The following is a 16,059-nucleotide window of genomic DNA, read 5'->3' as shown; positions in this document are numbered from 1 at the left end:
TTTATGCTGGTGCCATCTTATTAGATGTTACGAATCGGTATATCCCTGAGAACTGTCTGGATTATTGATAAGCGGTGGTCTGTGGATGGGACAAGGCAACACAGGTCCTGCTCGTTCCACTGACCAAATATTGTTTGTCAGCTTCCAGTGATGTCTCTGTTATTAGTCACGCAATGCTTGGTTTGGTCTTGAGACTCAGCCAAATGCCATGCGTATGCATTATAGAAAACGTATTCAAACCATCTTATAGTCCCACTTTAAGTTCATCAGCATCTTTGTAAAATATGTATGCTAGAACCAAACACACCAAATCAACCACATTTTAGTCCAAAACAGCAACACCAATGCAAAAAAAAAACCTTGCTTAAATAGTAAAACACCAAGTCTTAATAGCAAAATAAGAACTCAAAAAACTAAACCAAAACACCAAGTCCTAATAGTTTATAACTTGGATTCAGAAATCATGATCTCTATACACTAATTCATCCTTGAAACCAAACTCATTTTCATCATCATCAGCAAAAGAGAAGAACACAATGAATGCAAATCGTTTTTCTTTATGCAATTATTCATCCAACAAATGTGACATAATGCAACAGTACATGTTCTTTTCGGCTTTATTGAGCAAGAATATAACAAATCCCATGCTTACTCGGAAGAAAAAAAGGGCAAAACCAAAAGATAATATCTCTCTTGACTTAATCAATCTTTGTCTGCAAAACAACCTGAGGCGGGTGAATCAGTAATGAGTAGTTGGAACCCTGGTGGTAGTTTTCTCCGGTAAGACATTGTCGGGGAGAATCAATTCCGCTGGAGTTTCACGGACAATCCCAAGCATTGAATCGTAATCCTCATCCTTGCGTGCATACTTCTTCCTAAGCGCTCTCTCAATCTCGATCTCTTCAAATGACTTTGAGTTCTCTGCTGCGTGAATATGTGCGAGGTTGATGTAGTTCTCAGCCGACTTTGAGATATATGCTATCTCTTCATCTGTTAACTTTCTCATGAACTTTGCTGGGTTTCCTCCCCATACCTGCCACATGAATTGTTTGTTAACTTGTCAATATGTTTATCACAAACGCAGTAGAAAGTAAACCAGAAAAGAAAAAGAGAATAGAAAGAAACCTCTCCAGAAGGGATTCGTGTGTTCTCTCTCACAAGGGAACCAGCAGCAACCATGGCATGCTTCTCAACCACTACACCATCGAGTAGTGTAGCACCCATGCCAACAAAAGCCTCATCCTCAACAGTACAACCATGTATGACAGCACTATGACCTGCTCGGTTTAATTTTTACACACAAAGATTTTAAGTAAGAATCATGCAACAGAACACATTACATAAAACAGATTCTCAAAAGCTGATAAATCAGTTTTAGAAGTTTACCTACTGTGACATTGTCCCCAATTGTAGTAGGCAAAACCTTCCCAGCTAAGTTGGTTTTTGCAACATGTACAAGAGAATTGTCTTGGATGTTGGTCCCAGATCCAACACTGATGTTATTCACATCACCTGCACAAAAGTTACAATGAGTTCCAGCTATTTCACAACGTCTCATCAGGAATACACTAAACCTAGAACCTTCAAATGAAAAGGACAATCAAGTAAATCAGCAAAGATCTAAACTGTAACGAATGCACACGATCTTGCAAAGTATAATGCTGCAAATTTGATACTTGGCTTGCAATTTATATCAAATCTTGTTTTTTAAGTCTTTGTGGGGGACATACTATTCCCAACAACCAAATATCATTTGGCTTTGCCTTAACGCTACCAAAGACAAAACATTTTAAAGGATTTAGTGGGAAAGAAAAGGCCTTTACCTCGAAGAACACAGCCATACCAAATAGAGGAGCCTTTCCCAATCTGAACATCACCAATAACAGAGGCACTCGGAGCCACGAACACGTCCTTATCCACCAATGGTGATTTATCAAACACACTCATCAACGTCCGATGCCTCGATACTGTCATCAAAACAACCAATGGAAAACGAGAGCCTAAATTAGACCACCAATTTCTCGAATCGAGATGTGGATTTGGATCTAGGGTTTGAATGTGGCTTACGGTGTTCTTCCAAGCGGTGGCTCCCTTGAAGAAGAGAACCGACGCGATCTAGAGCTTGCCCAGACCCGCGGATCCAGTTACCCACAGTGTAGATTACTCGTCCCAACGTTCCCATTTTCGATTAGAAAGAGAGAAGAAGACGAGATCCTCTGAAGCACACGAGGTTTATGGAGGCGTTTGGGTGGGGGGAGGGACTCGGGTGTTGATTTGTTTTGTTGAACCAAACCGATTCGATCTGAACAGAACCGACATTTATTATTTCTGAACGGATCGAACCAAAACTTATAATAAGCTGACTCCAGCCATCAAATTACGATATCCATCTTTAGGGGTGGGCGTTCGGATACCCGTTCGGGTTCGGATCGGGTATTTGAGATTTTCAGGTATTTTGGTATACAAGTGTAGAACCCGTTCGGATATTTCTGTACTTCGGGTCGGGTTCGGGTATTTTTAGTTCGGTTTCGGTTATTTCGGATCGGGTTCGGATATTTAGATTTTGAAAGAAAAAAATTCAATTTTAATTTCTCAAATTTCTTGTATTTAAAAATATAAATTTCACTTAACTTATTTTTTATTTTTAATAGATTGAATGGTTAATAGATTTGGACATAACATTTTAAAACTAAAAAAACATTAATTTAGTTATTGTTTTTAAAATTTTGATGTAACTTTTTGTTAATTTTTGAAGTAAAAAACTTGACATGCATTTTAAGTGAGTAGCAAATCATTTTTTTCATAATTATATATATATATATATATCATATGAACTTAAAGTATATGTAATATCAATATAAATGTTTTATATAAAATGAGAGATGTAAAGTAGAAATATAAAGTTAATTATATATATGTTCGGTTATCTTCGGATATCCATTCGGGTTCGGATATTATCCGTTCGGGTTCGGATATCCAATCTCTCCTAATTTAATACCCGTTCGGGTATTTTGCTACTTCGGTTCGGATTTCGGTTTGGGTTTTTCAGATCGGGTTTAGGTGCCACTTCGGATTTCGGGTAAAGTGTCCACCCCTACCTCTGTTCGTTTAACAAGGTCCAACACTTTTAGATGCCTTACAAATTATTTCCCAGGCTTCGTGATTTTCAACAGCACGAACATGCCATAACAAGGTCCAACACTTTTAGATGCCTTACAAACTTTTAACAACATATATTTACATTTTTTCCTAATATATATATATATATATATGTAAAATATAAGATATCACAAAAAACTTTAAACTAATTCAACTTCATTAATAATTATTAAATATAATTTTATAAAGTTAATTGTATAGTAATATTTGTTAATATTATCAGCAACATTTTAACTATAATCAGTCGTAATTACTAAAATCATTTGTTAATACAACATCTCACATTTAAAAGATAATATTTTTTCTTATGTTTTATATATTTTTTACTTATATTTTTAATAATTTTTACTTATATTTTATATAATTTTATTAAGTTTATAAACATAATTTGTATTTATTTGATAGTAATAATAATAATAATAATAATCATAAAAATATTAGTATTATTTATATAACTTTTATTAATAAATATATTATGTTTTCTCGTATTGTATGCACTAAACGATGGTTTGTGTGGTTTGTCCTCTGAGCCGGCTCTGTAACTTGGATGACCTTGGAAGCCGTTTGCAACGGTTCTTGTTATGAAGATGTTTTTAGGAGACATGGTTGAGCCGAGGGGTTGGATCACATGGAACCCTAGGACGTTGAGGTATGGAGAGTACAAGAACACTGGAACTGGGGTTTGGGTCTTAGCAACCGTGTAGACTGTGTACAAACCCAATATGACGGACGAAGAAGCTCAGAAGTACTCGGTTTATACCTTTATCAACGGAAATGGTTGGATGGATCTGATTTGTATCCCTTACAACCGTTATGTCTGATCCGAGTTCTATCTTTACTTTAACATTTATGAAATGGTTTGATGTAATATTGTATTCCTTAAGAAAATGTTAACTATTCCTATCAAACTGCATGTATTGTTATTCTTCTCACCAAAACAAATCTTTCCAAACTCTAATGTCATTGCGCTTATAACTCTATCAAGAGGTAAATTCATAACGCCTCCTTTTAAAGACACAATCCTTGCTTGGTGCCGCATGTACTGTTGTAACTAAAAGTGGTACTAGTTAAGTGGTCTAACTCATATTATGCCACAACTCACAAGGCCAAAATCAATACATAACTTTGTGCAGGGGGGATCAGGTTTAAAAAACAGGACAAGTGTCAATTTAAGAAAACTATGTTTTCATTTCGTTCAATTCAATTGTGAATCTGAATCGTGTTTACAAATGATCCCATCATAAAAATCATAAGTCTGAAGTAAAAGAAAAAGAAAAAGTTATGACCCTTCTTAGGCAGAGCTGATTAGGAAGTAGGAACAGAGAGCGGTCTCACTTCAGTCTCCTCTCGTGCGTGCTCAACAAGTATTACATGCATCAGCAATCAGACAAGTCATTGCACAACATATATGGTCATCAGTTTCCATGATTTTCTCCAGACTGCCCGGCTTCTGAAAAAAAGAAGGAGAGACTTTAAAAAAGCAAAGAGCAGAACCCACCAAAAGTCTCACATGGAGAGTTTACCAGTAACGGTGACGTGATAGTCTTCTCGACTGCAAGAACAACTCCGTCATTTGTCTTTACACCATTTTTTTGTAGAACCTCGAGAATCAATGGAAACACACACCTCCTGTCTTGATTACATAATGACAAGTGAAGTATAACTCCAACTTTGAGTCTTGCTCTATGCAGATAATTTCTAGGGAATCTATCACATAGTCGCTTAGAGTAATGGAGAAGTTACTTTGATAGCTTCAATAGCATACTCGCGTTCCGAAGCTCCCTAAATGGTTATCTCTCTGCCCTCCATCTTCGTTTTCAGTTTCTTTTTTTTTCTTCTGAAAATTACGGTTGTTATTGTCTATTGTAATCCGAGAGTATTGCAATGTTGATCTCTGTCATGGTTCAACAGTTTTTAATCGAAATGGTAATTGATATATGTTTGTCCGCAGGTAACATAAGATGTCAAACACACTCATCAACAACCAATGGAAAACGAGAGCCTAAATTAGACCACCAATTTCTCGAATATGAACAGATCTTTTCTTGTAAGCGACAAATTAGAGATGTGGATTTGGATCTAGGGTTTGAATGTGGCTCACGGTGTTCTTCCAAGCGGTGACTCCCTTAAAGAAGAGAACCGATGCGATCTAGAGCTTGCCCAGACCCGCAAATCCAGTTACCCACAGTGTAGATTACTCGTCCCAACGTTCCCATTTTCGATTAGAAAGAGAAGAAGACGAGATCCTCTGAACAAAGCACATGAGGTTTATGGAGGCGTTTGGGTGGTGGTGGGGGGGGACTCAGGTGTTGATTTGTTTTGTTGAACCAAACCGATTCGATCTGAACCGAACCGACATTTACTATTTCTAAAAGGATCGAACCAAAACTTATAATAAGCTGACTCCAGCCAACAAATTACGATATTATCTGGTCATTCAGTGATTTCACTGATAACAAAACACTAAGAGGAGTATACTGGATCATCTTACCACATTCAAACAAATTTTAAGGTATTTGATATTTGAAAAACACTTTAAGAGGGACTCATGAGGTTCAAACTGATATCGATTTAGCTTTATTTTGAGTTTATTCACAAAAATCCTCATGAATAAAATAGCCTCTAATGAAGTTTTTTATATTTATTTTATATATTCAGTTCAAATTAGTCATTTTAAGTTTTTTTTTCAAAAATAACCTCTAACGAAGAAAATGATCGAAATAAGTTTTACTAAATGATAAAAATGTATTTTTATCCTAGGGTTAACTAATCTAGAATTAAGGTTTAGAGTTAAGGGGTGAGGTTTTGGGAATAGGGTTTCAAATTTTGAAAAATAAAAATAAATATTAAAATTTTTAAAATAAAAAAAAAGATTATTTTGATCATTTTCTTTCGTGAGGACTATTTTTGTGACAAAAACTTAAAAATAGCTATTTGATAGAATTTCCCTTACATCATCTCCATTATGATTTAAATGAGTCATGATATACTACTAAAGTATGAAAATAATTCCAAAAACACTATTTAACAATAAATCTTTAACATAAGATATTTTTATTTTCATTTTATAAATCTAATTAATTGTATCAGTTTATTGCTTTATCATATTTGTTAATTTCCTAAATATTAACTAATACATATCATATATAAGTATATATATATAATATTACTACATTTTTAGTTATAGCAACAATTTTTAATTAAATCTTTCAAATTTCTAAAACAAAGCCTGAATTTTTTTGTGTATTAAAAGTTAGATTTTTTTAAATCAAATACAAAATTAGACTAGGGCATTTCGGGTGTCGATTCGGCTCGTGTGAGATATTACATGTATCAGATATTTTGAACAGGTATTTTTAGGAACTGCCAACTTCTTGGTTTGAATAAGTTCGGATAGTTTCGTTTTTGGACTAGTTTAGATAGTAAAACTAGAAATTGTTTGTGATCCGAGGTCTCGTTTGATTCAGTAAAATATTGAGTAATTAGGATGATTCGAATTATATCAAACGACTCAAATTATTTTTATATAGATGTCTATTTAATTTTTGGTTTGATTATTTTGAATATAAAAGTATAAGAAGTATCCAAATATTTGAAAGTTTTGGTCCGGTTTTGGTTATTTTGATCTAGTGAACATGTTTTTGAATTCAGGTAAATTGTCATGCTTAACAAATTTATAGCCAAAAAGTTTAGTCACTATTTTAAACATTTTTCCACTAGAAGTTCTATAGTTTTTTTTAGATGTCACAAATACACTATGTTCTTTTAACATTGTCAGCATTTATGTTTAATGAGGAAGTTTCAAAACAAATACCATTTTCTGCTTTAAAATTTTGAAAATAAATATAATCCTATATTTTTCCAAACTACATTTTAAGCATTAAACGACATGAATAAAAATTTATATGAAAGCATTAACTAAATCGTGGACAAATTCTTTATTGTTATAAATTTGGACATTTTAATTATAAATGACCAAAAATTCGAATTCTTTTCCTTTTTTCAACCGTTGGCCAGCGCTTCGAATTTCCTTTTTGAAGTATCTCAGAAAAGGAAATTATGTTATTCAATTTTCCTTTTTCCGTGTGTCTGCAACACCGACTTAACTGAACCCCAACTCTCTATATAACACTCTGAAATCACTTCTCCTTCGCCACAGTTTCCTATTTTTAATTCTCTCAACGTTTCCGAACAACGATTCTGTGTCAAAACCCGATTGAAAAGATGCAAACGAAAGAAGAATTCGTCAAGTTACTAGGCAAAGGTGCTTATGGTTTTGTTAATCTCGTCCGCTACAATAATCCCGACGACAACTCTTTCTACCTCTCTGCCGTAAAGAACTCTTACCAAGAAGACTACAACGCTCTCCAAAGAGAGTTCCACGTTCTTCTCCAACTCAAGGGATGTCCCAGGATCGTCACATGTCTCGGAGACTCTCTCCAACAAAGTTTCAGCAGATTCGGGGAGAAACTCCACAAACTACAACTCGAGTTTGCTTCCGAAGGTAGTCTCCACGCTTTCATGAACAATTACGCCGACAGAAAGTTGCCTGAACCGTTGATCAGGGATTTCACACGGATGGTTCTCGAAGGTTTGGTCTCGATTCACGACCATGGCTACGTTCATTGCGACATCAAACCAGACAACATACTCGTCTTCCCTTCTTCCTCTTTGAGACAAAATTCATACGAGGTCAAGATTTGTGATTTCGGCAACGCGTTAGAGATAGGAGAGGTTCCCCTGTGTTGGGAAATTAATTTCCCGTGGCTTGGGACTGCGATCTACATGTCGCCCGAGTCGGTCCGTGACGGCATCGCCCACGTGTCTCTAGACTTGTGGTCGGTGGGGTGTTTGGTTCTGGAGATGTACACGGGCGTGATTCCATGGGAAGGCCTCGAACTAGATGAGATCGCTACTCGTCTCCTCTCTGGTAAATCTCCAGAGATACCTGAAACGGTTCCTTGTGATGCAAAGGACTTTATCCAAACGTGTTTCTCGAGGAACCCTGAGGAGAGAGGAAGCGCGCATGAGTTGTTGCTTCATCCCTTCTTGCCTCGTCCACAAGTTGAAGAAGAGGATGAGAAGACAACAGAGGAGAAGACAAGTAACTCGTTTCTGTCGAACCTGTTCAAGTTGAGAATCAGACGAAGAGGTTCCAAGAAGAAACTAGCGACGGATGATGTTGCTGTTTCAGACAAGAAGCCTTTGAAGTTGAGGTTCTGGAAGACAAAGACCGTTAAGAGAACTCTGACCAAAGTCTTGGGGTTGAAGAAATCGACAGACTTCTTTCAGTTTAGTGTCCGTTCATTAAGGTTTAGTACGTACTTTATATTCATGAAGGTCTAGTATGTCTCCTGTTTAAAGTCTCTGTTTAGTATATGTTGTTTCTGTTCATTATAAAGTTTAGTAACTCAGGTCTCAAATCTAAACCAGCTTTCAAAGTTTTACTGCGGTTAATTTAGCATTTGAATAGCAGCTTTCAAAGTTTTACTACTGTATGTTTCTAACTGTTAAAAAGTTGTTCTTTTCTCTTGCAAACTCAAGTCTCAATCTTTTTACTGTGGTAAGCAACCAAAAAGCATCTTTTAACTCTGGGAATCCTAGTGCAACCAAAACTGTTAATGAACTAGTTCTTTTCTTCAATCTCAAATGCTTCTTACTACACAGAGTTCTCTTCTCTGAAAAATCTAAATCAGCTTTCAAAGTTTTACTCTGGTTAATTAGCATCTTTAACTCGGATAGTCATAATATACGTGAGAAGAAACGATTGACGAATGCTCATTACACTTTCATCTTCAACAAAACAAAACAAACCAAAATGCATAAAAGACAGACAATGTGAATCATAATTTGACGTTGGAACAAGCTCTATGACCTAACAAAAGAGTTCCCTTATTCAAAATCTATCTTATTTACTTTGCTTATGGTCGATGTATGTTTTTCCATATACAGATATAAAGCCATGGACTTTTGAGAAACATCTCATCAAATGTTATGCAAACTGTTTAAGAGTATAAAGGTGACTCTAGATTTTGTTTCTCCTTAAAGCGTGGAGGCTAGCACAAGAGTTCCACAGACTACCAAGTTAAAGACAACGAAAGGTTCAGCTGTAAAAAGAGTGTCAATTTCAGAGAAGAGAAGCAAAGCCAAAACCTCCCCACCAGAGGAGAAACACCAGAATAGTGGTGTGAAGATTCTCCTTAAAGATAGCTGTTGCCTTGCGTCGTTAAAAAGAGCACATAGCTAATAAATTACCATGGAAAGAACGCATTACTAAACTACTCAACACAAAAGTATTCACTGTCACGCAACATAAAGGACTTGCCTTAAACCAAAACTTTGCAATTGTTGCTTTAACCAACCAATCAAAACCGGAATTGGCACTCCCCGAACCAAAGCGAAGCCACAAAACCAAGATTGTTATTTGTAATGCACTGAGAAAATTTAGAACAAAGCAAACACACCAAAGCAGAAGAGTATATACCACTAAGAAAATTAGAAACCGCAGATTACAAAACCCTATCGGTCAGACATAGGGAAACACCAAAGATCAAAGTTAAATCTTCGGGGTGCATATATTCTCGTAAAAATTGAAGATCCCACTCCTTTATATCATTTCTAATAAAAGAATGAACAAGAAGTTGAGGCAATTTTACACCAAAAAAAAAAAAAATTGAGGCAATTTTTAAACAATTTGGTCTACGTGGTGGAGCAACTGAATCTATATAGAACCCAAAGCTCACTCTAATCCTGTATTTAATTAGTAAACTATAACATATCTTGACAGTGTTATTTCAACATAAACAAAATTTCTAATTTAAAAAAAAAAGAAGAAAATTCTGTAACGAGATTACAATTTTGATATTTGAAAACAGTCTATTTTTCCAGTTGATCATATCCATGAACAAACCCATAGTCCAACTTAGAGCATTTTCAAGAGGAGCCATATTTTTAAGGTTGGAAAACCCCTAAATTTGAGATTTGGGGTGTTACTTTCCAATATTAAAACCTACAATGTATTTTTAAATCTTATTATATATTCACTTTAGTTTTCGATATTAATTAAAAATTGATTAAAGTTATAATAGTTATAATATTGGTTAGAAAAATGCTATCTTATGATAAATGATAACTGAAAAACTTAAATTAAATCATTACTTACAAATAAAATACCAAACTACTCAATAAAATTATTTTGTAATGTTTTTATATATGATCAGTTAATAAATTTTAAAATGACATATAAATTTATTTATTAGTTAGATATAAGTTGCAAACCAAATCAGTATTTTATATGTAAAATATTAATGAAATATAGAAATTATAAGAACTAAAATGATAATATTGAAACTTAACAAGATTATTTAGAAAACAGATAATTTTTTTAAAACTTTAAAATATAAAATCTCAAATTAAAGTTTAACTATTCAAAACTTTAAAATTTAAAGTTATAAACTTTTGTTGGAGTATATAATTGAAATCAAATATTTAAAGTTTTAGTTTTTCTTTGAAACAGGATCTTAGATAGATGGTTTAGTGGAAGCACTATATCATATGGTTAATGTTTAAAGGTTTCTACATCCATGTTTGGGTTCGAATCTCTATGCAAATTTTTGCATATTACATGAGGTCCACTTTCAATTCCCGGAAAAAACGATTTATTAAACAATTATACAAATTACGGAAAAAAGCTTACAAGGGATTTTTAACATGGCGCAAATAAATTCGGCCAAACGTGGATTTTCATAGGACGGCTGAGGTGATGCAGTTATGCATAAATCCTCATAAGGCATGATGCAGTTATGCATAAATCCTCATAAGGCAAGTAGTATTGTTGGTTGTCGAATCGTCTATATAATTTTTTTCATAATTGTAATATCATAATAAACTAGCATTAAAAAAAAGATGGCTCAAGGAGAAACAGAGTGGATCCCACCTATAGATCTTGGTCACAGTTCCTACATTTTCTAACCGCAAAGAGAGACAAATCTTCTCATACCCTTATATCTCATAACACAATCTCAAAAGGATCTTTTTGTTCTTTTAATTTTATATGTCAAACTAAAAATCATAAAATTAAAATTGAAACGTTAATATTTTTTATTTGATTTATAGAATTTGATAAAAATATTTCAAAAATCCAAAAACGTTGTTTTCCATATTTTCAAAAAAATCATCAAAATATGATTAAAAATGATTTTAAAATATTTTATTCTGAATTTAAATATTTGTCCATGGGTTCACTAATTTATAGGGGAGGGTTAGGGTTTAGTTTTGATGACCTGGAAGGATTTGATTTGAAAGTTTGGATTTTGATCAAAAAAATAATTATGAAATAGGGGTATATGAGACTCTAGGAATCCATAGGAGATTCTACATTTCACATTGGGGCACGCGAAAAGTCGGCCATGCTCGCGCCTCCGTCGTCTCCTTCGACGTTCTCTACAGGTCTAGATGCATGCTTTCAATTCTCCCATCTCTCGTAACTTAGATTCGTAGAAAAGAAAGCTTGAGCCTTTGCACATATCATGGGTTTGCGTTGATACTTGAAGCATTTAGGTTATGAAGTTAATTTGCTTATAATCATACGTGCTAATGAGAGTGTGGAGAACCCGTTGAGTATTGTTCTATTTTCTTTCCAAATATAGTAACTCATTGTTCGCATGGCCTAAACGCAGAATTGTTGACAGGTTCTGATCCGTCTTTTTGTTTCAATCTTGTGTAGATCACAGAAAGTTACCATCCATTGGCTCTGAGGCACTTCTTGATGAGTGCACACTACCCGTCTCCTCTGAGTTTTCTTAGCTAGACAGTTAGTCAGAAGCTTTCTATTATGTTTATCAGGTGCAGTGCTTACTTGAGATATGTTTTTTAACATTTTTTTTAGCTTTTGCACTGATTTATATTCACTTGTGACTGTAACATCTCTCATCTTTGTTTAACTTCTCTTCGCTGCACTGAAGAAGAAAGAGTTTGAGAAAAGTGATCAGATCAGAGCAGTTCAAGAAATAGCATTAATGGATATTGCCAATGCTTCCCTTCTCCGGCTGACTCCAGCGATGGAGATAAGTCAAATTCCTAAAAGTAAACCTTTTATTCTTTATAACTCTTTTGTTTTGTTTTGAGTTGTCCCAACGACTCCTAATAGACACTTGTTGCTGTTTTTTTGTCTGTATCTTAAAGATTCACAGTGACAAATTGTATCAGTTCAACACAGTATTTTAATTTGGATATTGTTCTAGGGCCAAATATGATCTAGACATGGACGCTTCTGACATTTTTATTTGATCTAGAGCTGAACAAGATCTAAAGATCAAAATCACAGGGGTCATTCTTACAGTTGTCAAGTTTTTTTTTTTTCTTAGAGTAAGAGAACCAAACAAAACCATTCTGCTCACATTGGAAATGTGGATTTGTTCTTCTTGACTAAGGCGTAAGCGTCACTGTAAATGGCAACTGCACTGGAGAAAACCGCAAGGACAATCACGAAAATGGCTATAGTCTTGTCCATCTTTGTTGCTCGGTTATGACGATCCCTGAAGAGATACCCTCAGGTAAAATGATCCATTAGGTTCCAAAACCAGTCTGTTATGAGAAACAATGGGGACTTACTTCAAGATGACAGCAGCAGGGAATATGAAACCGATGCAGACAGAAGTTGTAGCTCCAGTGAGTTGGAAAGCATCCCAGATGCTTGGAATGAAGTTTGCACCAACAAAGATTACAGCAATGAGACCGGCAGTGATGGAGCCAAACCTCATATTAGAGGTAGTAAGTGATGGAGTAGCCGTAGGGAACAAGAGACCGTCCAGGTTAACGCGCAAAGGATAGAAGATAACAGGGAACACAAGCATGAGATGAGCTGCATAGCTGAGTCTGACTGCCTCACTGAGAACCGGACCGAAAGGGATCTTAAGATCGGTATCAAAGTTTGCAAGAACATCATCAAGAGTAGATTCACCAAACAAGAGGTATCCGAACAAGCTTGTCATTACGTAAACAGAGGAGGACATCACTAGAGCTGAACGCACAACAGCTTTGATCTGAATGGAGTCTTCAAGCTCGTTCTGTATATTGTGGACTGAAAACATCAAAAAACCATGAGTTCCTGTTTAATCCTTTTAGTGAGAAAGAAGCGTTACCGTTAGAATGACAAATGTATGCGTTGACAAGCACAGGAACAACGGTGAAGAGTTTCCAGACCGATGACAAGTCAGTGACGTTTGGGAAGAGTCTTGGCTTCATCAAACCACCTCTGTAAAACTTTGTAACGACGATTCCCGCAGTGATGACTAGAAAAACAACCGCTAGAACAAGTGATAGGGCAGACGTGAATCTCAAAGTATCTGCAATGAAGCCATAATAAATCAACCGGATACACTCTCCATTTCATTTTAAGAGAAGTATGCAACACATTGTTCTAACCAATGCGCTTGAAGGATGCCAATGGAGCAAAGACACAAAGAGTTGTAAAGAGAAGAACAATACTTCTCTTGTCCCACCAGCTTTCTCCAAACCATCCTTCAAGCATACCCTCCAAAACATCACCTTCAAGCCAAACAAGAGTTAAAACAAATGCCAAAGATCAAAAGCTCTGATTAGTATCAAAGATCAAGTACCAATGATGATCATGTAAACGATCAAAACCCCAATGTTGGTAACAAGAACAGCAACTTGCAACACAATCCTTCCGGTTTTGCCGAAAGAATCTTCCATCAAACCACCGTACGATCTTCTAGCGTTCCCGACTCCGCTAAAACTAAGCAAGAAGTCAATAGTCTTGTCGGTCAAGAAAGCCATGAGAAGGATCATCACGATTCCGGGAACAAGTCCGAGGATCTTCATCGTGGCGGGCAAAGCCATGATACCAGCACCGATGATCGCTGTTGCCAGGTTGAGTACCGCTCCGGTGAAAGAAGCTCCGTTGAACTCTTCGTGACCGTCACTTTCTGATGCCTGCAACAGTGGGTCGTTCTGGACTTCATCTTTAGTCGCCATTGTTTCTTTGATGGTGTAAGAAGACATGAGCTGAGCAGCATCGAATCGAAACTACCTAATTGTTTATTCCATTCTGGAGATGATTGAAAAGAAGATAGAGAGAATGGAAGGTGAAGTTATAGTTTCCTGACTGATTGTTGGCGCTGAACCTATTAAAACGACATTTCGAACCAATTATCTACTTTCTGCTGTTTTTTTTATTTTTTAAAATATTCTCAAATACCATTTTCTCCCCTATAACACGAAAATAACAAAAAACCTGGCTAGAAAATTATTTTAGTTTTAAAAATTTTTAGGGTAAAATCATAAATATAATATATTTATGAATTAATATTTATGTCCTTGTATATTGATTTTGGCAAATAATATTACTAGATGATAATCGGCGCGGAGTAAGATTTTTATACTAATATTTATTTATTTAATGGTTATAACATTTTACAATATTATAATCTTTATCGATTGTAAAATGAAGAATACAAATGTTTGTATATAAATGTATCATAGGTCTGGGCGTTCGGGGTCCGTCGGTTTCGGTTCAATTGATTCAGATTTTCAAAATTTTGATATTATGCTTATACGTCCCACTCGGGTTTTACTAATAATTAGGCCGGGTTCGGTTCGGACCGGATTGTAACCAATATCTGAATCGTCCCAAAATATATTTTTAAACCTCAAAAATTGAAAAAAGCTTCAAAATGTTAAAATTATTCATAAATATAATTAAAATTAGTTAAACTATCTAAATTAACTAAAAGATATTCAAGATAACAAATAAAATAAACTACAAAAATCTTTCGAACTATAAAATATCTAAATTGCCTTAACATATATAAAAAAAACATTAACATATTATACTAATTTCTGATATCTTTGGATTATAGTTAGGATTTTGGTTTCGTTCAGATTATAACTAAACCCTAAAGTTCTAAGCTCGGTAATAGATATTCAGATTGAATATCTATTTAAATGATACTTTATATTGATATGTTTTGTGATCATTTGTATCTTTTTATAACAAAAAACTAAAACCGTTGTTCACAAAATTTTCATTGTAAGACTTTTAACAGTTTTAGTAATTTATAATCGTTTTAAATTTTTTTAAATATAACATATAAGAAACAAAATCTAGATTTTTTTATTATATGGTTACTGTGATTGTTTAAATTTTTTAATAATATAAATTAAACAAAAATTATTGAGGATACAAAAAATATTATCAAATCTTTATTATTCAAAATCATTAATTGTCATATATATGCGAAGGATTGTAAGTCAATATGGCTACACTCAAAAGTTGTAATGCTCCAAAATTAATATATAGTAGATTAATATCTTCATATATATTAATTGAGAAGTCACTTTAGTGATTTCTGATAACGTGTCTCTCATATAATAACTCTTTAACTAGATTTTGATCCGCGCAACCGCGCGGGTGTTTGTTTTTACTTTTTTATACATAAATTATTATTTTTAAACATTAGTGATATTTTTTTAACATTAATCATATCTATAATAATAAAACAGAGTTTTCTCTCACCTTAGCCCTCCACGTCCTTTTTTTAGAGGTGGGCGTTTTGCGCCACGTGGCATCTTAACCTTCGACTCCTAAAAACAGAGTTTTCTCTCACCTTAGCCCTCCACGTCTTTTTTTTAGAGGTGGGCGTTTTGCACCACGTGGCATCTTAACCTTCGACTCCTAAAATTTTCGTCTCTCGGTGAATGGGCTTTTATTTTAATTTGGTCTTTATAAGTATCAGATGCGTGGGCCCGTGTTTGACTAAGTTTTTATGATCCTCGACTGAGACGCCCTAATCCTTTCGCTTCTCTTCCATCCGATGAAAACTTTGGGTAACAGATTCGTTTTTTAAGTCCACCATTAAAATGAGCATTTAACACCAC

General features: G+C 34.7%; 3 protein-coding genes across 4 annotated transcripts; 1 reads left to right on the top strand and 2 right to left on the bottom strand.

The window, feature by feature from the left end:
- Positions 1–537: 537 nt before the first annotated feature.
- Positions 538–5,484, bottom strand: LOC103833083 (gamma carbonic anhydrase 2, mitochondrial). 2 transcript variants are annotated; one of them, XM_018654022.2, is made up of 5 exons: positions 5,261–5,484; positions 1,824–1,967; positions 1,387–1,512; positions 1,126–1,277; positions 538–1,033 (listed from the first exon to the last, which is right to left on the bottom strand). In XM_018654022.2, exons 2-5 carry the CDS (start codon positions 1,945–1,947, stop codon positions 740–742), a joined length of 696 nt encoding a protein of 231 aa, XP_018509538.1. In that variant the 5' UTR covers positions 1,948–1,967; positions 5,261–5,484; the 3' UTR covers positions 538–739. The 2 variants fall into 2 exon arrangements, with proteins under 2 accessions (XP_018509538.1, XP_009107430.3); XM_009109182.3 differs by lacking the exon at positions 5,261–5,484 and adding an exon at positions 2,068–2,327.
- A 245-nt stretch (positions 5,485–5,729) lies between these two features.
- Positions 5,730–12,790, top strand: LOC103833082 (mitogen-activated protein kinase kinase kinase 3-like). Its single transcript, XM_033276874.1, has one exon. The coding sequence runs from the start codon at positions 7,384–7,386 to the stop codon at positions 8,503–8,505; it is 1,122 nt and encodes a 373-aa protein (XP_033132765.1). The 5' UTR covers positions 5,730–7,383; the 3' UTR covers positions 8,506–12,790.
- On the bottom strand, positions 12,544–14,245 carry LOC103833261 (amino acid transporter AVT6B). The gene is made up of 5 exons (XM_009109354.3): positions 13,779–14,245; positions 13,585–13,707; positions 13,302–13,505; positions 12,772–13,240; positions 12,544–12,695 (listed from the first exon to the last, which is right to left on the bottom strand). The coding sequence occupies exons 1-5, from the start codon at positions 14,182–14,184 to the stop codon at positions 12,554–12,556; spliced, it is 1,344 nt and encodes a 447-aa protein (XP_009107602.2). The 5' UTR covers positions 14,185–14,245; the 3' UTR covers positions 12,544–12,553.
- Between the last annotated feature and the right edge of the window lie 1,814 nt (positions 14,246–16,059).

The sequence above is a fragment of the Brassica rapa genome, chromosome A08 (assembly GCF_000309985.2).
Source record: "Brassica rapa cultivar Chiifu-401-42 chromosome A08, CAAS_Brap_v3.01, whole genome shotgun sequence".
In the NCBI taxonomy this organism is placed as follows: domain Eukaryota; kingdom Viridiplantae; phylum Streptophyta; class Magnoliopsida; order Brassicales; family Brassicaceae; genus Brassica; species Brassica rapa.
Note: the sequence above shows the minus strand (reverse complement) of the source record. Positions and strands in the feature narration are given on the sequence as shown.

Coding starts and splice junctions, on each gene's coding strand:
- LOC103833083 (XM_009109182.3), bottom strand. CDS start 2,182: ATGGGAACGTTGGGACGAGTAATCTACACTGTGGGTAACTGGATCCGC. Junction 1,968..2,067: donor CCACCGCTTGGAAGAACACC/GTAAGCCACATT, acceptor TTTTGATGACAG/TATCGAGGCATCGGACGTTG. Junction 1,513..1,823: donor GTATGGCTGTGTTCTTCGAG/GTAAAGGCCTTT, acceptor ACTTTTGTGCAG/GTGATGTGAATAACATCAGT.
- LOC103833082 (XM_033276874.1), top strand. CDS start 7,384: ATGCAAACGAAAGAAGAATTCGTCAAGTTACTAGGCAAAGGTGCTTAT.
- LOC103833261 (XM_009109354.3), bottom strand. CDS start 14,184: ATGTCTTCTTACACCATCAAAGAAACAATGGCGACTAAAGATGAAGTC. Junction 13,708..13,778: donor CGTTTACATGATCATCATTG/GTACTTGATCTT, acceptor TTTGGCTTGAAG/GTGATGTTTTGGAGGGTATG. Junction 13,506..13,584: donor GGCATCCTTCAAGCGCATTG/GTTAGAACAATG, acceptor GCTTCATTGCAG/ATACTTTGAGATTCACGTCT.